Raw genomic sequence first — 12,980 nt, 5'->3', positions numbered from 1 at the left:
GGGTCATAGTCTCAGTGGTTCTATCAGGCTCTATCAGACCAGCAAACCTGGTCCCCCTCCCCCTTTTTTTTTCCAAATGATTTCGAGTTTTGTTCCACATTTTTCTCTCTATCCAGGATTCCCTACATAGATTCCCCTCCAAGTGGTTGACAGTCGTAGCGGGCACCATCTTGTTGTTCTGGTCTCATAGTCGTATAGGCTGTGGAGAGAGCCCCTTGCTTTTAACACTGCTTGCAGTCCCTGCTGTGCTCTAGCCCACCCTTGTGCTCAACTGTTTGTGTTGTGTCCTTGTGTCATTTGTCTGTGAGACCAGAGACCCTGTCCTTTCCCTTGGAAGTGGACAGAGTAGAAATTGGTCCATGGGGGTAGCTGGTACAAACGTACAGACAGGTTCAGGGCTGGTGAAGGACTTTAAGAAGCCAGATCATGGGAGCTGGGAGGGAGGGACCCTGCAAATGGCTCTCCAGAGGTTCCTAGATGCTGGCCCTTGCTCGTGCCCTGTGCATTCCCATGCAACTTTTCTGCTTATTTGTAAAATGAAGGGAATACAGAGGCAATGTTGTGAGTTGAATATGGGCTAAATTGATTTCCTTTTGAAATTCTGAGATAGACACTTCCTACTTCTATGAAATGTCCTTTTCTGAACTCATGGCACTAGTCAGTGGTAATTGTTTTAAAAGTCTTGGCAAAATAAAAACTTGGCAGCCCTATACCAGCCCCCCTCCCATTTTGGCAGGGTATGTTTCTTGTCCACGTTACCCCCAAAGTCTGGGAACTACTGACCTAATTTGCCCTTTCACTGCATACATATGGGATCTGTGGCCCTGGAACGTGCCTGATTTGCTTAGGGTCACAGACATGAGTGAGTTGGCCTACTTTTGGTCAGAGAATGGGGTGGAGGAACAGTGGAGAAGAACTAGAAGAGGAAGCCAAAAGGAAGGGAAGCCCTCAACAGTGCCAGCTAGGAGGAGGGATCCAGCTTCCGCCAAGTGGAGGCAGGGGCAAACCTGGAGCATGGTAATGAGGTCCCAAGTGAGAAAGTGGCTGGGGCAGCCAGACCCATGGTCCCTAGGGCTGCCCTCAGCCACAGGATGACGTGGACCCTGATTCCAAACCAACCCTACTATCTCCTCAGCCATCTGGAAACTTTAGCCCCTGTGGTCCTCAGTTTCTCACCTGTAAAATCACAGTAATAGTGACTGTGGGTTAATGGGATAATGTAGTGCTTGCCACCATCAATGTTTTACCCAAAGCAATGGAATGACCAAACTTCCTGAACCCAGTGAGGGCAGCCACAATGGAATATGGTTTCTCACACTCTGTCACAGTTAATGTGGAGGAACTTGAACCTGGAAGGAATCATATTCTGCCTCATACTCACAATCATACCTGTTGCTTACTGAGAGCTGACATGTTGAGAGCCCAGTGTTCAGTGTTCCTGTGGATCATCCCCACTGAGGGGTCGGTACTCAAGGAGGTGGGTAATATTGTGCCCGCTTCACAGCTAGTGAGTGCTGGACTGAGATCCAAACCCAGATTGCTTTATAGTCATTCAAGTTCTTGTCATCCCCCTATTCTACTTTAAGTAATAGTTTAATAGTAACTACCTCATGGGGCTGGAGCTCTGGTAGCATAGTGCCTAAGGCACTTGACTGCTAACCAGAAGGCTGGTGGTTCAAACCCACCAGCCACTCCTCGGAAGGAAGGTTGGGCAATCTACTTCCGTAGTGATACCACCTCAGAAACCCAAGGAGGGGTCGCTGTGAGTTGGGTCCGACTTGATGGCACATCACACCACCACCACCACCACCACCTCTTGGGGCTACTGGGAGATTCAGAGAGATGATAGGGTAAGGTGGTGAGCAGTCTCCATTCCTGGAAGCTACTATCAGTCCCCTGTGACGCAGCTCATCTCGTTCTGATAGGACTCATTGACGCTCTCCAAGCATCTGATGGGAAGGTGGGCCAAGGATCAAAACTCCCATTTTACAGATGAGGGAACAGGTGGGAGGGTAAATGATCTCCTAAGCATCGTACAGTCACTTTCTGACCAGAGCAGAGACTAATAATAAAGACAACAGCTATTTATTGAACATTTAGTATATTCCAAGAGTCATACAATTCACCTTTCCTTTGATTCTCATATATGGCCCAGGAAGTAGCTACAATTATCCCCATTTGGCTGATGAGACAATAGAGATATGGAAAGGTGAGTTAATTGGCTAAGGATCACATTAAGAAGTTAATGATGGAATCAGGTAGCCTGTCCTTGGAACTCACAGCTTCATGGATCCTGGAGCCAGGATGTCCTGGGGAGAGGTACGGGTCCCTGCACCCATAATCCATAATTTAGTCCTCTAGAGAAGACCCACCTCAAGCTGCTGAGAAACTTCCTCCCCACAAGGAGGCCTGGACAGAGCCACCTCTTAGGGTCGACAGGGAGCCTGGGCAAACACTGGAGCCCCCGCCCTACCCAGCCAAGCCCAGCCACCCAGCAGCAAAGGAGGAAGAGGGCAATGGGCCTATGTGCTGGTGAGTTCTGCCTGCTAACCTCTTCCCTCAGCACTACCTTCTCACCTCTGTAGGAGTTTCTCTGTGACCAGAAGTACAGCGATGAAGAGAACCTGCCAGAAAAGCTTGCCGCCTTCAAAGGTAAGCTAGGGCTGGTTGTCCTGCCATCCCGGGAGAGCTGGGCCGATCTCTCAGCCCCTTGTGCACCTAATTCCTTAGGCTTACAGGGCCAGACTATGGCTGTTTATCTAGAACGTCCCTCTTCCTGGCCTCTGCAGGCTCCCTTGCCCCTCAGCCTGCAGACCCTGGCTTGCCCCTCTCTCCCCTGGCTGCCTGGTGGAGCTCAGGTTGACTATTGCCCAGGCTCTGCCGGCTCCCAGGGCCCCAGCACACAATCAGCCCTTTGTGAGCTGCTATTGCCTCTCCCCCTTTGCAGTGGAGCCCCTGTGGAGAATGGACATTTGTGTGTCACTACAGTGGGGCAGGGGGGCAGAGTTTCTGCCCATTGAATCCCAGCAGCACAGGATGAAAAGAAAACAGGGCCTGGGAGCCCGCGTGGGGAGAGGGGCGGCATAAAGGTCCCTCTGTTTCAGCCCTGGCTCTTGGTTCCCAGCCAGGGGCTTGATAGGAGAGGAGCCATGCACATAAGCGGTGGAGGCAGGCCTACCTTTCCTGGCTGGGCCAGGCATGTGGGGCTCTGGAGTCCTGGACTCACTGGAAGTTGCAGCTCCCCCTCCCCAGCATCTTGGCAATGTAGGCATCCTCCCTGCTCCAAGACAAGGAACTGGCCAAGTGTTCCTCAAGCAGCTTCCTGCTTGGTTGGACAGCAGGACACCTACACCTAACACTACTAATTACAGCTGGCATCTGGTGAGTGCCGACCACATGGAAGCACATGTTACGTGCTGCATTGCTAATTCCCTGAATTACTGCAGTCCACCCTGGAGGGAAATTGTACCATTGCTGATTTATAGCTGGAGGAACAGAGGCTTCAAAAGGGCATGTCATTTGCCTGAGGTCCCACAGTTCATTCATGACAAAGTTGAGACTTGAACCCATATCAGTCTGATTCCAAAGTCCCTACTCTTAACCTGTGTGCTGTGATGCTTTTTACATTACAAAAAAAAACAAAAAACAAAAAAAAACAGAGAGAGAGTAAGAAATAGAAAAAAGACACCCCACCCAGTCACCTGTAGAGCCATGCAAAGGAATAGCAGCCTATTCCCTTCTGTCTGGATACCAACAGGGTCACTCTCCAGAGGTGGCTTTGGAAATAGGGATGGAGTCACAGGGGCCTAACATCCACTCTCCCTGACATCATTGGGATGTAGGATGGGGCCAGTAGGAAGTTACCGTGGAAGGAAAAGGACTATTGTTTTGTGCCATCAAGTCAGTTTCAATTCATAGCAACCCCATATGATAGAATAGAACTGCCCCATAGGGTTTCCTAAGCTATAATCTCTACGGGAGCAAATCGCCAGGTTTTCTCTATGGAGCCACTGGTAGGTTCGAATCACTGACCTTGCCATTAGCAGCCAAGCGCTTAACCATTGTGCCACCAGGGCTCCTTGAAAGGGACTGTTGAAGTCTTCAGATCATTCACTCATTTGATCTCCACCATGTTTTACTGAACACTTACTATGCACTCCATTCCAGGCCTGGGGAGACTGCACTGAATATGCAAGAAGGTCCTGGCCCAAAGGCGCCTGCTGTTCTAGTGGGGAAGGTGGATAGTGAACAGAGAGCAGGGAACATAAAGTACGTCAGATGGTAGTAGGCCCTGGCAAGATGTGAACGTAGGCAGGAAGGGCAGGGTGGGGGGTAGGGATGCCCACTTACAAAGGGTGGGAGCGGGGCTTGAAGGCATTGGGAGGGGCCCTGAGAATATTGAAGAGCATTCCAGGTGGAGCGGCAGTAGTTGGAAAGCCCAGAGCTTGAGTAGGTGCAGAGTGTGCCAGCAACAGAAAGGCTGGTGGGAGTGGAATTGAGGGGGCAGTGGGAGAGGCAGATGCTGGTGAAGATCACATGGGGCCCCCAGGACACTATAAGGACTTTCTTATGCTGGCTGCTGGGTGCAGAATGAACAGTGAGTCCCCTCACCCCACCCCTTCTGTGGAATGGGAGACCGACCTGCCTGAGGCCACATGGTCATTTGCACATACACTGTCCCAATTAGAAGATACCGAGCTCCTTGCTCTGTGTTGAAAAGGCTGTTTCCTGGACCGCTTGTTCAGGAATTTTTAACTCAAAGACTATAGATGGAGTTTGTGTGGAAGATTCTGCGTACCCTTGTAAGCATCATTTGTGGGCAAGGGCAGGCCCATGGGCATTTCAAGAGGTTGAATTCTCAGTAGTGTCCATAACAACCTAAAAGGTTCAAAGCCGCGGTGACTTCTGAAAGTGGTGCTTCCCACACCTGGCTGCTCAGCAAGAAAACTGAAAACACATCAATCCCAGCCCCGTCTGCCCATGCCCATCCCAAACTCACTGCAGCTGGCTCTCCAGGGCTGGGAAGCTGAGTCCCTTCCCGGCTGATTCATATGCAGCCTGCACTAGGTTGAAGTCAGCCTTATTCTCTGCCCCCCTTTCCCTCATGGTGCCATTGCAGAGGGGTACAGACAGGGCGAGATTTTTCTCCAGAGACATTGACTGAGATGAAAGGACTCATGTCAAGACCCCCATCCCTTGTGGGGTGAGGATGATGGCTCAGGCTCCCCAAGGACCCTGCTCCCAGTCACCCTCTGGGTCCCTGCAGGTAGTGATCCTGCTCCAAAGCTAACACTAGTTTTCGCTCTGTGATTTCCAGAGAAGTACATGGAGTTTGACCTGAACAATGAAGGCGAGATTGGTGAGTGTGATCTTGAGGAGTGTGTGTCTGGGGAGGGAGGTGTTAGGTGTGGGCAGAGGGTGTGAGGCTGAAGAGAGCCCCATCAACCCACCTTGTTGATGTAGGGTGGAGGAAACAGGGCTGTCCTGTAAGACTCACAGCTGAAGCTTCCCTGATGTGCCAGGCCAGCTGAGCCAGCGTATTGAGTTTTTAGAGGATTTCCAAATTTAACTATTATTAATAATTATGTGAGGAGCTCTGGTAGCATAGTGGCTAAAGCACTTGACTGCTAACCAGAAGGCTGGCGGTTCAAACCCACCAGCCACTCCTCGGAAGGAAGGTTGGGCAATCCTACTTCCGTAGTGATACTGCCTCGGAAACCCAAGGAGGGGTCGCTATGAGTCGGGGCCGACTCGACGGCACATAACAACAACAACAATAATTATGTGAAGAGCATCTTTGTACATGAATCTTTGTCTGCACTGGAGTAAATCCCAGGAATTAGAAGTTCTGGGTCAGAGGCTTTGAAGTATCTTGCCAAATTGCCCTCCAGAAAGGTCGCACCAATTGAGAGTCAGGCCAGCAGCTGGGGAGACCTTACACTCCTTCCTGGAGAACATTGCCCAGCTTTCTTTGAAATGCCCTGACATCCTGGCACCTAGGAGTCTGGCCTCAGTTTTGCCCAGCCTCCTTTTGGGTGAGCGCTGGCCTCACCACCACTCCCCTCAGGCCTTAAACTAGACCCCCTTCCCACTCTGCTTCAGCTCCCTTGCTAATCCATTGTTCCTTGAAGAACAATCTGAAGGAAATTGCCTCAGATCTTGGCAAGAGAGGGAGCTCAGAGCAGTAGCTCCAAAGGGTGTAGTGACTTTTGGGTGCCTCCCTTGTTTTTCTTGAATTTTATTTTGTTGGTTTTCCTGCTTTGCAGGATTCTTTGGCACCCTCTGCCTTCCAGCCAAGCAGACTGCAGGGGGGAGTGGCAGGTGGGAAAAAGCTGCCTCCTGGAGCCCTGGAGAGTGGCTTTTATTGTCTGGGGTCAGGCTACTCCCTGTCCCCACCTCTCTGCCTAGTGACTTTTCACTGGAGGCAGTGGGCTAAGCTCATCCTCACCAAACGAGTAGCAGAGAGGGCAATAACAGTTGTCAGGCTCTCTTCAGGAGTCCCTGAGTGGCACAGACAGTTAAGTGCTTGACTACTAGCAAAATGGGTGATGGTTCGAGCCTGCCGAGAAGAGCCTGAGAAAACAGGCCTGGTGATCTGCCTCTGAAAGGTCACAGCCTTGAACACCCTATGTTGTTGTTGTTGTTTGTTATGTGCTGTCGAGTCAGACCTGGCTCATAGTGACCCCTCCTTGGGTTTCCAAGCCTACGGAAGTAGATTGCCCCATCTTCCTTCCAAGGAGTGTCCAGTGGGTTTGAACCTCCAGTCTTCTGGTTAGCAGTCAAGTGCTTTAGGCACTACACTACCAGAGCTCCTTGAACACCTTATAAAGCAGTCCTATTCTGCACAGATGGGTCTCCATGAGTCAGAATTGGCTAGATGGCAACTAACAACGACTTTCTTACTAAAAACCTGCTGTTTTATTATTATTATTATTGTGATTTTGGTGAAAGTTCATAGAGCAAACTCACTTTCCATACAGCAGTTCACACACATTTTGTTTCAAGACATTGACTGCAATTCCCTACAGTGTAACAGCTCTCTTCCCACTTCCTCCCTGTAGTTGCCTCTTCCCTGGGTCCTTTTCCCTGGGTCCTGTTCCCTCTTGTCCTTTCCTATGCATTCCTGCCCCCTTGAGGCCCTGCTCTTTGCCAGGCACTTCACCAACTAGTCCTTCTGACTGATCCCATCACCCAACTGATAGAAGCAGAGATTTAGAGAGCTACAGTGGTTTCCGCCAGATTCCATAGCCTCAAAACAACAACAGCAAAAAACCAAATCCATCATTGCCTTGAAGTCCTTTCTGACTCAAGGTGACTCCCCTGTATTACAGAGTAGAATTGCTCTGTAGGGTTTCCTTGCTTGTTATCTTTATGGAAACAGGCTTTTCTTCCATGGCTCTGCTAGGTGAGTTCAGACTTTAGTTTAGTGGTCAAATGCAAATCGTTTGTGCCACCTAGGGACCTACATCCAGGAACAGCAGAGTTGTGTGTATCTGACTAGAAGCCCTTGATCCTAACCAGTAGATGATACTGCCTCCAAAGGGAGCAGGGAGAAGGAGGTTCTCTCCACGAGTTCATCTCTCTGCCTAGCTTCTCCTGGACTTGAGGGGCCCCGAGTGGAGCTTTTGCCGCCTTCCCCACCTGACCCCAGCAGCCAGTCTACACTTAATAATCTGCTTTTCCCTACTGGTAGACCTGATGTCTTTAAAGAGGATGATGGAGAAGCTTGGGGTCCCCAAGACCCACCTGGAGATGAAGAAGATGATCTCAGAGGTGACGGGTGGGGTCAGTGACACCATCTCCTATCGAGACTTTGTCAATATGATGCTGGGGAAACGGTCGGCTGTCCTCAAGCTGTGAGTACCTTCCTGCCCTCGCCCAAGATCTACAGCCTTGGAAACCCTGTGGGGCAGTTCTACTCTGTCCTATGTGGTTCCTATGAGTCAGAATCGACTCGACGGCAAAAAGTTCAGGATTTGGTTAAGTAGGGCAGTGGCAAGGTCAAGTTTGCATTTAAAAACTGTCTCCTAAGCAGAGCCATGGCTCAGTCTTGCTCTACCTACACCAGGCAGAGTGGGCAGGGGAAAGCATATGGTCTACACATCAGAGGTTTGGAGTTTCCTTCTGCCCCTGCCTTGGAGTACATATGTGGTTCTGTGAAATCAAGTCGCCATTTTGCACCTCAGTTTTCTCCTCTGTACAATGGGCTGAGCAGTATCTTCTGTGGAGCCATTGCCCTGGGCTTCCATAAGATCCCACTGGAGAATGAATTCAAGGGCATTCTGTTGAGGACCCTGCAGACTTGAAGGCTGGATGATCTTTCTCTGGATAAGGGAAGGAGTCCTAATTCTTTTTGCTGTATTTTGTTTTTCTCTACCTACAAACCAGAGTCATGATGTTTGAAGGAAAAGCCAACGAGAACAGTCCCAAGCCAGTTGGCCCCCCTCCAGAGAGAGACATTGCCAGCCTGCCCTGAGGACCCTGCGTGGACCTTCCCTGCCCTCCGTGACCTCCCCACTCCTGCTCCTCTTTCCATCTCTCCTTGTGATTTGTCTTATTTGTTTGTTTGGTCATTGTGGGTTTGTTTGTTTGTTTCACTGGACAGAATCAGTGATCTTTTTGTAAAGCACAAATTATCTGCCTTAAAGGGGCTCTGGATCATGGAATCCTGAGTCTTTGGTCCCATCTCTTTGCCATCCTTCTATTCTCCTTCTGCAGAAGGACTGACATCAAACCAAAAACCACAGGGCCTGGAAGAAGGCCACAGCCTGAGCAGGGAGGCTGGGAGCCTTTGTTCCTCATCCTTGGAGCTGGCACCTTCCAGGAGGTTATTGAGCTCAGGCTTACTGGCCTGACCCTTGTGAGGACCCAGTCCATTTTCAGAAGGCCCTGGGGTTGGGACAAGGCTGTAGGGCCTTGTGAGGGTTTCCTTGAGCAGCTCTGGGTTTCCTGTGTTCTTGGCTTAGCCTGGCTTCCCACCAGCCACACCATGCCCAGCCACCCCAGCTGTTCTCCACTCAGTCTATGCCTCTTATCCTCAGTTAGGAGCCTCAAACTGATGACTAGAGGAGGGGAAAAGGAGTTTGCAATTTGAGCCCTTTGAGAAAACACCAGATGGAACCCTCTGGCCATGCACCCAGCAATGACCACACCTTTACAGGCAGCTTGGAGGGAGGGTGCAGTCCCACAGGACCTTGCTGGGGCAGGAAAGGGTTTTGGAGGGAGAGGTGAGGCCAAGGGCTTTGCGGGAGGGGCAGGTCAGTCCACTCTTACATTTTAGGGAGGACGCTGAGGGCACAGGACAGGATAATAGGGAATAGAATGTCTGTGGCACAAAGAGTCAGCCCCACTGTTAAACCAAGAGCTGTCTTTCTGATCCCAATCTACTTGAAACCTGACTACTTTTCCCTCATTTGTCTTCCCACCCTACTCACACCACTCACTCATTCAAAAGATATTTATTGACCACTTGTGATAAGCTTTAAGCCTTTCCCCTTTATCTTGACAGATTCTGTGTTGGCTGTCTCTCTAAATCATCTCTCCTTTTCCGAATTACCAAAACCTTGAGCTTTGGAATTAGATTGGGGATACCTGTGTCCTTTATAATAGACTCACAGGAATTAAGAGTCCCAATCCACAGGTTAACTGGGCCTCTCATGTCACAACTGAGAACACTGGTTGGCTTATAGGGATCGATTTCCTTGCCCAAGGTCAAAGGGTTAATTTGGAGATGGAAGGATCTGGATTGGAGCTCAGGTCTTCTGATCTCCTGCCCATGACTCATCACTGGGCTGCCTCAGTTGTGGAAACAGGGAAGGAATGGGAAAAGGCAGTCTCCTAGGTCAACACTTGGATAAGACTTTCCTTGCTTTGAAGGCCCTGGAACAGGAGTGACTCCCCAGCACCTCCAAGTCAGCAAGGGTTTGTATAAGGCCCAGGCCTGTCTCCGCCTGTCCCAGAGCCTCCTGTCCAAGCCTCAGAAGGCAGCTTCTCAGAACTCATGCAGGCAGGTGTTAGACTTGGCGCCTTCTCATTTGAGCAGGGGGTCTCAGCCTTGACCCTGCCTGTGTTCTGAAGTCCCTTACCTCTCATCACAAAGGACTTGGATGCACTTATTCTTTGAACATATTTATTAAGCACCTGGTATGAGCCAAGACCTAAGAATCCAGCAGTAAAATACTGACTCATGGAATTGAGACTCCAGCAGGGAATCAGATTCAGACAATGACATGCAAGATGAATACTAGGAAAGGGAGGACACAGGGGTGACTGACCTGCAATCCTGGAAGAATAAACTGGGCCCAAGACAGCAAGAATCTTAGAGAAGCCTTTGTAAAATCTTAAGTAGGCAGGTCAGGGGCTGTTGGAGTTTGGAGCCAGAATGGACATCCTGTGGCTCCTTCTTATGTGCCGTTGAGTCAGACCCAACTCATAGCAACCCCTCCTTGGGTTTCTGAGGCGGTATCACTATGGAAGTGGATTGCCCAACCTTCCTTCTGAGGAGTAGCTGGTGGGTTTGAACCGCCAGCCTTCTGGTTAGCAGTCAAGTGCCTTAGGCACTATGCTACCAGAGCTCCCTTAGTGACTCATAATTAAGGACCCAATGTGCTCTTATAGCAGCTTGAGAGAGGGTAAGGCAAGAAGGTGGTAGGAAAATGGCCAGGGTGGGTTGGTCCACTGGTCTCAGCCAGTTCAGGCACAAGACTATTTGGCCATGACTGGTTGGTCTTCAGCCTAAGAAGCTGTTTCAAATGGACCGGCTGAGTTGAAGTTTAACATTCCAGTAAAACATTCTTCTCTGTAAATGTAAAATCCCACTCCTCCCTCTGCCTTTTTTTTTTTTCTCCTCCTGAGATTAGCAGCTGCCTGATCCCATGCCTTCTCACTGCCTCTCCTCTTTGGGACAGGTTGGGACCCCTGAGCAAGGTTAAAACTTTCCTGGCCACTCATCATATTCAGTGTACCTGTTCCTCAGAGAGGAAGACAGAACCAATCAGGCTTATTTCAGTGGGTTCCACAGCTTACAAGACCATGGGAAGCTTCTTTAAGGAAGGAAAGGAAGCTGGTGTGTTTCCAGCTTTTGGAAAGGGGAAGGGAAAGTGTTCTTACTGAGTGGAGGTTATCTTAGAAAACCCCACCAATTCCTTTGCCACTTCTTAGAACTCACCCCTTGGGGGAAAGGGTCTCCAGAGTGTTCCTTGAAAAGGGGGTCTGCATGTATTTCAGGTTGTGGCTATTGGTTCTAGGATGCTTACATCTCTGGCTAAAGGCTCAGTTTCTTGGTACTTCTGCTGTCTTATTTCTGAAAGACCAAATCTATCTTGGGGACTGCCAATTATGGCTTTGTCCCTATGACTCAAAAGGAAGGAGTTTATTGGGCAAATTCAGATGAATGAAGTATGTGTGTGTGTGCATATGTGAAGTGTGTGTGTTGTGAGATATCATCTCTACAGATTGGAAATAAATCAGATGAACTTATCAATGCTTTGATTAGTTTATTTTTAAGAGTGTTCTTGAGCTCAGCAAATTTAGAACTAGCTAATATAGTCACAGATTGAATCAGTGTGTCCTAGCTGTCAGGTGACTTTAATCCTCACAACCACCCCTGTGAGATAGGTTCTTTCATTGTCACCCTTTTACAAATGAGAAGCAGACTTGGAGCAGGTAAGCAGTTTGATGAAAATCTTACTTTTAAGTGGCAGAATATGCTCCCTTGGAGCTTACCCCTGGGCTTCAAGTTAAGAATTGTTATAGAGCATTTATAACGCCACCACAAAAAGTTCTACAATTAAGAAACCAAACTCACTGCTGTGGGATCCAACTCAGGGACCCCTCCTTGGGTTTCCCAGAAGGTATCACTGCAGAAGTAGATTGCCCAACCTTCCTTCTGAGGAGTGGCTGGTGGGTTTGAACCGCCTGCCTTCTGGTTAGCAGTGAAATGCCTTAGGCACTACACTACAAGAGTTCCCAAATAGGACTGTGTTAATAATTAAAAGCACAGCCAGACAATCTGAACTCTAATCCCGCCTCCAACACTTCCTGGCTGCGGGTCACTGGGGGAATTTTCTTAACGTCTCTTTACTTCAGTTGTCTCATCAATTAAATGGCAATAATAACCCCTTAGGTGGCTAGGATGTCTTAAAGATTAAGAGAACATCTAAAAGGTTTTGTACAGAACTTGGCACAGATTCTTCTGTGACCGGACGTGGATATGGCTCTTGAAAGGGGTAAGCAAAGCTGATCTTTGGTGTCGTTTAAGCTCCTCTTTAAGGGGCTCTGGTAGCGCTGTGGTTAAAGCATGGAGCTGCTAACCAAAAGGTCAGTGTTCGAACCCATCCGCTGCTCCTTGGGAGAAATTCTGATCCTATGGGACAATTCTAGCCTGTCCTATCGGGTCGCTATGAGTCGAAATCGATTTGATGGCAATCGGTTTGGTTTTGGGTAACCTCCCCTTTAAGCTCTCGTCCTTAGACACGGAAGGGTCTCCTGTGGCAAGGGCCCACCCACCCGTTTTCAGAACTTCTCTTATCTTTCCCTCCCCCAACAAAGCCTCTCTCAAGAGCCGCCCCTGGAAATATCTGACAAGTTCCTAACTGACATCTCTGCATTGGGAACAATAACCACCTACGTCCAAAGGTTATTGTGAAGTTTCAATGGTACCAAGTGAGTCCATAAGCAACGCAGCGGTGTCCGACGTTCCAGACCGCAGGCTTGTGGACCCCTGAGTCACTCCCCCTACTCAGCCAGTCCGCCAATGGGAGGCGGTAGTCAGGGAAGCGCGCGGCTTCAGGCCGACCCTTAGTTTCTGTCGATCACAAAGCAGACTGGACGTGTGACGTCATCAAAGCGCGCAGGCAACGTGATTTCCGCTGCGCGCTACTATCTCTGAGGAAAGAAAGCTGGTCTTAGAGCGGCCTGTGCTCTGTGGGCAAGGCTGAGGGCGGCAGCGAAAGCTGCTTGGACAAACTGAGTGCGGCGCG

At 49.6% G+C, this 12,980-nt stretch overlaps 1 protein-coding gene across 1 annotated transcript in view; it reads left to right on the top strand.

The window, feature by feature from the left end:
- The window catches only part of AIF1L (allograft inflammatory factor 1 like), a 21,303-nt gene extending 12,827 nt beyond the window's left edge, over nucleotides 1-8,476 (top strand). The window contains exons 3-6 of the mRNA XM_007944219.2: nucleotides 2,586-2,652; nucleotides 5,318-5,359; nucleotides 7,694-7,856; nucleotides 8,389-8,476. Coding sequence (XP_007942410.1) covers nucleotides 2,586-2,652; nucleotides 5,318-5,359; nucleotides 7,694-7,856; nucleotides 8,389-8,476 — 360 coding nt within the window. The remainder of the gene's footprint in view (nucleotides 1-2,585; nucleotides 2,653-5,317; nucleotides 5,360-7,693; nucleotides 7,857-8,388) is intronic.
- Nucleotides 8,477-12,980: the final 4,504 nt, after the last annotated feature.

The sequence above is a fragment of the Orycteropus afer genome, unplaced genomic scaffold, assembly GCF_000298275.1.
Source record: "Orycteropus afer afer isolate SDZICR_OR568_19922 unplaced genomic scaffold, OryAfe1.0 scaffold00123, whole genome shotgun sequence".
Taxonomy (NCBI): Eukaryota; Metazoa; Chordata; class Mammalia; order Tubulidentata; family Orycteropodidae; genus Orycteropus; species Orycteropus afer.
The sequence above is the reverse complement of the archived record's forward strand: the minus strand, read 5'-3'. Positions and strand labels throughout refer to the sequence as shown.